Here is a 7,251-nt window from a genome sequence, read left to right on the forward strand (position 1 = left end):
TCTATCCAGTAAATAGTTCCATTTTGGCCTAAATGTACTTTATTTCTTTCAAAATTCAAATCCGATAAAAAATTCTATAGGATTCTGATAAAACTTCTCTAGTCAACTCAGGCTACAAGAGCACTGCTAGACACCATGAGAGAACATGCTCTGTTTAGGCTATCAAACATAGTCGTAGAGTCTGTATTTGAGTCTCTATTGTACTTTAAGCAATACTTGAAGACGAGAGGGGAACGTATGTTTCTTCCCTGAGCGCATTCTGAAGGCTACAAAGGTTATATCTTTATTTCAAGTCAGTATTATTTTGGAACTTAGACAGATAAGCTAATTTATAATAGTTGAAAAAAATCAACCCTTTCACATAATCCTAGAACGGCCTGGGTTGCAAAGGACCACAATGACCATCCGGTTCCAACCCCCTGCTATGTGCAGGTCGCCAACCAGCAGCCCAGGCTGCCCAGAGCCACATCCAGCCTGGCCTTGAATGCCTCCAGGGATGGGGCATCCACAGCCTCCTTGGGCAACCTGTTCCAGTACCTCACCACCCTCTGGGTGAAAAACTTCCTCCTAATATCTAACCTAAACCTCCTGTCTCAATTTAAAACCATTCCCCCTTGTCCTATCCTATCCTCTCCCATAAATAGCCTTTGAAGAAAGGCTTCCAGTTATAGAAGAAAGAGAGATCCATTGCCAACCTTCACCAAAACTGTAAGGACTGTCACAATACAAAGCTTTTTCTTTTTATTACTTCTTTCTCTAGGACTACTCTGCTTAACAGAGCCTGAGATTTTTGGATCTGATCCGCAGACTTCGAAGCACACAGAATGAATGTGTTTTTACAACCTGAAAGACTTGGACTGAGTTAAGATGACCTCACTGGTTGAGGTCTGTTTTGTATATACAGTACCTTTTATGAAACAAAATGTGGTAAATATTTCACATGTCAACCTTAAGGCACTTAAGTGAAGGGTTTTGTTTTTTTATTTAAGAAAAAAAAAAAAGGGCAGGGCCCTGTTCTCAGAGATGAAGTGTATCATGGGAGGTGGGATCCCTGGGGAGACCTTATTCTATCAGCATCCAAATTTTTATTTTTTATTACTTCCACCAAAACAAACAAAAGTTAAAACACACATCTCAGCTAGAGCCGGTGTTAAATACTCCATTGGACCAATAGCCTACACAACACTCAATGTGTCTACCTGTGGTTTCATTCCAATCGGCGAGAGCGATCGTACGTACGAGTGTTTGTAGAGTCGAGGCCTTAGACATCTGCAGTAAGCCTGTTCCTCTCCTACATCAGAAAATAGTGCCTTATAAGGTACTGACATTGTGTAGTGTACCTTCTATTACGCTGGATTGGAAGCAAGGAAAATAAAAATATGGATGTCTCAAAACCAGCCACAACGTACTTTTTAAATAAAATGAAGAATATGACACGTGAGGTAGAGTATACCTGCCTGTGACACTGATGGTGCAGCAAACGTATTTTTGTTACACAATTTAAAGAGAAAATGGGGTAACTACTGAGGGTTGTGTGTCTGTGTGTGCGTATGTGTGTGCATGTGTGACTTTGCACACGTCTTCTGGGAACTATCTTTCAAATTCTGATTGTCAGAATAGTTTGTGTTTTCCTTTTCAAAATCAGGGATTTCTTTTTTAATTTTTTTTTTTTTTTTAAGTAGATTGATGTTTAACCTAGATGATCCCTGCCAAACAGGTTCAATATGTATTTCTGCCAACAGTTTACAGAAAAAAGAAAATCATGCACAAATAAAGGAGAGGGAAGTTAACTCAGATGTCCAACTAAGGCTAAAATTGCCAAAGAAGGTCAAGAGCTCATCTCTACTGACTTGGGCATTTAAACCCCTTGGTTCCTTTGAAAATGCTAGTCTGGACTTCAAGACCAAAGCAAAGACTGATTTACATCATAAACTTGTTCTAGTGTTTTGCAAGCCATGACAGTCTGGGGCAGGACCCACTGAAATCTATAGGAAAACAATATAGGGAACTAATCAAGCCTTCAGATCTAGGTCAAGGTTAGAGACGATCTATAAACTCATTGGTAGTTAGAAGTAATGCCCATCATGTCCAACTTCTCCTTTTCACCCTGAGTTTATACCTATTTATCTATTCAAATAAGAAGCTTAAGACTAAGCTATCCATTTCGGAAAAAATGTTACATATTCCAATATTTTTTTTCCTTTCTCCTCAACGTCAAGTTAAGAAAAAAAGAAAATAGGCTCAGATTGAAAACTACTTTGCTTTATGAATTGTTACCTGTGAATATCTACTATCCTTCCCAGTAACTGTTCTCTTAAGGCATGAGGGCCAGGTATTCTTAAACGATGACTGAGCTGGGCTGTCGTATTAGAATTTTTCTTTCTTCACAAGCCCTTTAAAGTGCTGTGGTTACAGCCTTCTCTCATTGATCATCACAGAGGATCTCTGCACCACTTCCTTCAGTTAAAAATGGTCGATTTTGAGTAGTATCCTATTCTGTTCTGCTTTGAAGCAGGTACAAGACTTGCTGGAGCGAGGGTCAGGTTTATTCCAGTCCAGTTGCCTCTTCTCGCTGAGTGCCTACAGCCTTGAGCAGTGCCACTGTTTCACGTAGCATCAGCACACACTTAACAGAAAAGGTTTGCTGTGTTGGCCCTGCAGTACAGTGAAATATTCAAGAGCCTTCCCCCTCTCTCCCTGTTCTCCCTCCTGCCCCCTGCTAAATACTTCACATTACAACAGTGAGTTGGGGTAATAGGAGAGAGAAATTAACATTTTGCTATTCCCATAGCATAGAAATCAAAGAGGAACAAAAGCAAGTTATGCCTCGAAGAAGCAGGAAAAAGTAGAACTGTTGCCAGGAACAGCCCAGAAAAGGAGAAGGGATAATTCTTATGCTGCTATTTTTCCTGTGCTGAAGTACTGACCTTCAGTTCTGGACTAGAGTAAGAATATTTATACTGTATTATTACAGTGTTTTGCACTTTCAGAGATGTTCTAGCTAGTAACATTGTTGGACACTATAAAAGGGATTGTATATCAGCTTTGTTTATGTAATTGAGATTTAAAAGGGATGCTTGAAATTTAAGAAAAAAATATATATTTGAAATGCAATTTTAGAACACTTCCTGTAAATGTATTAAAAAAAAGCTTTCACATGAATGTGCACTTCACTGGTCAATCAGTCCTAGTATATACTTGAAATCAATGCAGTATCCACATTGGTTCCTTTTTCTTTTTCTTCCCTCAGTTTGATACATTCCTTAAATACTGTGTTTTGCTATTCTGAGCTGAAATGCTAAATATAAAGCTGTACCATAAAGCAGGATATTCTGTGTTTGACTGGATGTGCTTGCATTAATAAAAAAAGAGTTGCTTCAACCAGACCCAACTTCTTCTGTGGCTGTTTTTCCATTTGCAAACCGACGCAACAAACCAGTGTGTGAACATGGTAAACCAGCTGTGGAAGATAACATCATTGCAGATAACTATTTTTTTATTTTTTATTTTTTTTTTACTTCAATTTAAATCCTGACTTGTTAAGCTCCGAGCTGCGAGGGAAATCCAGCCTTCCTAATGCTTCGCCCCAGTCCTACCACACTACCTCCTATCCACAGGATATAAGCCTTAAAAAAATGCTTGAGCTCACAATTGAAGGAGCTCTGGAGATCCCCTAGGCATTTGTCATCCATTTAAAAAACACTGGGGAAATTGTTTTGGTAACCAGACATCCACAGCAGACTGACAGAGTAGAACAGCACTACTTTCAGTCATCGTGGCTCATTAGAAAAGATGATTTTTACCTACATTCAGAGGATCAAGCAGACGGGATTCCTGATGACCAGTTCACGCTCTTAATTAATACGCCTATTACAGCCTTGAAAACTCATTTCCAGCTACTTCCCATCCAGTCATAGAACTGCTCAGGTTGGAAAAGATTTTAAAGAACATCAAGTCCAACCCCAACTGAACCCTAACAACCCTCAGCTAAACCACGTCCCTGAGCACCACATCAAACCATTTTTAAACGCATCCAGGGATGGTGACTCAATCATCTGCCTGGGGGAGCCTATTCCAGTGCTTAACAACCCTTTCTGTAAAATTTTTTGGGATATCATTGGGATAAGTTAGCTATTTACACAGGCTTAGGAGGAAACAAAATGGTTTTCCAGGCGCTTAACTTCCATTAGAGAACAACACAACTACGACAAGCAGCAACCGATTGCCAGCAAGATGTTTCTAGCGATAGTAGCAGCAACTTCATTTATCAAGTTAATAGTTCAAACCAAAAAAAACCAGCTTTCTTTCAGCAAATAGTTCTCAGGCAGCCAAATTCAGCTGATAGCAGATATTCAAACATATTTGGGGGACATAAAACCTAATTCTTCTGAAAAAAGTAAGAAACAGATCTTTTTCAGTCTGCAATGTAATTAATTTTACCAAGGCCACTCCAGCCTCCCAGCTAATTGGAAAAGCCTGAAAACAACATATGGAAAATGTTTTGTCTTACAGCTCTCTGCAGCCATCACATAAGCTTGTGTGGACAAGGAGAGAATTAAAAAATCAGAAATACTTATCCTAAACTAGTAGAACTATAGAGGAAATTCCCAGACCAGTGAGCATACAAGTATTAACAGCTGCTGCTTCCAAGTTCTCCCTTCAATGTCTGTCCCTTGAACGGCAGAGATAACTGGACACACTTTGAAGTCTCAGCACATCTCTGGTCACCAACAGATGCTCAATGACCCTGCAGAACGTGTCTCCTATTCCACTGCCTCCCCAACAGCATCATCTCTTGGCAGTACACACACAGGTATACCCCAAGGTGAGCATGAAATAAAGGTACTTTCTGGATCAGTTTGGCAGTGCATTTAAAGCAGTTATCTCCAACACCTCGCTTGGAACGCAGCGGGATTTAAATAGTCCTGAAATTTCTCATGCCACCATTTTTAAGGCTCCTTGACACCACTTTCAGCTTCTGTGCAGAAAACGGATGCATTTAGCAGCTGCAAAACACCTTTAAGGTTTTAGTATGTTTTCATAAGGAAATATTATCGAGGTACATGTTTGTTGTGCAGGGAGTGCTGACGCAGCCTGAGATGTGTCTTGCCTTCTCCTCAGATGTGATAAGAAAGAAATTCAAACCAGCAGAAAACACAACATGAAATTCAAAATAACAAGCCAGTAAATGTACTGCTTCCAACCCAGTAGGATACACAACTTGTGGCATCAGACGTCTAACAAATAACGAAGGGCACTTTGACTGTAGAAAGCAGTATTTGTTGATTCCAATATACAATTACTTGAAACTATCAGTAGTAACTAAAAAAAAAAAAAAACAAACACCAAGTCAATAAAGCAGGATGTAAAGGAGGTCTCTTTGCAAGTAACCTGGTGTTTTTTAATTTTACCTAACAAATTAAGATACTTGCTTTAATTAATCTGAAAATGAATACTGACAGACATCAAAGTAGTTGATAACACCTGATACGTGAGCACCCTGAGGCCTCTCCTGAATCCAAGGTGTATTAAATAGGAAAGAGTTGCTTTCCATCAACATCCAACACTGAAAGTTTCCTTTTAATATTTAAACAATATCCCTGTTTATATTCAATTCAAAGGTGGTATTATTGCTAATATCCCCCAAACAAAGAATCCAAGGGTACCAGCAGTGTAACCAATCCAAATGAGTAAAAGCAATTTCTCTCACATAGAAGCAACAACCAAACCAACAACAGAAACAACCCACTGAGCCATCAGCCTAGGACTTACATAAGGGAAAATAAATGGATTGCAGTCGAAACCCAGATTACTGGAAATTGAGCTCTGGCAACTTGTCTACACCAAATGCACTTATTCCTTTAACTCTTCTGCCTGCATGCAGTTGTAAGTCACGTATTTTATGGAAGCCCTTTAACATTTACAGCACTCAAAATACTGAAAATACTGAACTATTCACATCTGGAGTCTTTAGTACTCAGTGCTAAATAATTAGTCCCAATTTGAGAAATCTCTTCTACAATGCTTTTTCGGCATAAAATTCCTCCTCCAGAATTTACCTGAGCACAAAGTAACCCCAGTGATTTTATTTTTTTCCAAACAAACCAGCCAGGTCACTGAGAACACCAAGTTAAGCTTTTTCTTCCAAGCCAAGACATGCTTTACTCACCACAGAACACAGCTACACTCCCCAGACAGGGCTGTGCGTTAAGGCAATCCTATGCAATCAGACTCAAACATGGAATAGCTCTAATTAACACTCAGTCCTAATTTCAGAAGTACGGTTTGCTTTGCACTAACACCCTACAGATCTCAGCTACGGTCGCTGTTCTCCAAACCCAGCACAAATCCTCCACAGAAGCACACCAGTCTCCCTACTCTAACCAGGACCATTCCCATCCTTAACTGCAACCTCAGAGCAATCCATCCCAGTAAAACAAGCAAAGCTTTACCTTACTTTAATACAAGACATAGACCACGTCATCCAGAACAGGCCTCCTCTACCAGCTTCAGATTCCTACTGAGACCAGGCAGTTATTGCACGCAGCCCTAATTAAGCACACAGCTGCCATCGTTAAAGCAATCACCACAGCTGTGACAAGGACCACCCCTCACGGCAGGGTTTTCAAGCAGCTACTCTCTAGTCCTTTTTTTCTAATCTACCAATCTAACCATGGAAAAGGCCACTTCATTCATAAATGCGATATACCAGCAAGCAGCAAGGCCTGAACTGAGAAGCAAAGCCTGACTTCATTTTGTACAGCATCTAACATGAAAGTGTGTCCCACGCTAATCTCAGTTGGACATCCCTAATCAAGAACACTTCCCCTCCTTCCACAGATGTTAGTTTCTTGGAAATACGACAGTTAATGTATATAACATGCAACGGCTGGAAAAGCCAACAAACATTACTTCCCATTTCTATGAAGCATGTTCGTGTTTAAAAAACATTACTATATTTACAGCTCTGATACTAAAACACAGTGACTCCTCCAGGAAAACACAGCTGGCTTTCCGCACATGCAGCTTAGAAATGGGAACCAGTATTTCACATAAACAGCACCTGCAACGGCACAGGGCTGGCACCAAACCACACACCATGGCTTCCCTGTGCTTGTGACAAATGGAGTCAGCCCCGCTTGTTCTGCTTTGCTCCTCAGGCTCCCTGCAGCACTGCCTGAGGCACTTGGCCTTGTCTGCTGAAGGATTTCTGCTTTTGTGCAGGATTGGGCTAATGGTAAGGTGACCTCG

At 40.3% G+C, this 7,251-nt stretch overlaps 1 protein-coding gene across 2 annotated transcripts in view; it reads left to right on the top strand.

The window, feature by feature from the left end:
- RASGEF1A (RasGEF domain family member 1A) overlaps window positions 1-3,386 on the top strand; it is a 44,759-nt gene extending 41,373 nt beyond the window's left edge. For both annotated transcript variants that reach the window (XM_010714124.3, XM_010714125.3), the window contains exon 13: window positions 761-3,386. In XM_010714124.3, the coding sequence (XP_010712426.1) occupies window positions 761-785 (25 nt within the window). In that variant the 3' untranslated portion in view covers window positions 786-3,386. The remainder of the gene's footprint in view (window positions 1-760) is intronic.
- Window positions 3,387-7,251: the final 3,865 nt, after the last annotated feature.

Source organism: Meleagris gallopavo, chromosome 8, assembly GCF_000146605.3.
Source record: "Meleagris gallopavo isolate NT-WF06-2002-E0010 breed Aviagen turkey brand Nicholas breeding stock chromosome 8, Turkey_5.1, whole genome shotgun sequence".
NCBI classification, from domain to species: domain Eukaryota; kingdom Metazoa; phylum Chordata; class Aves; order Galliformes; family Phasianidae; genus Meleagris; species Meleagris gallopavo.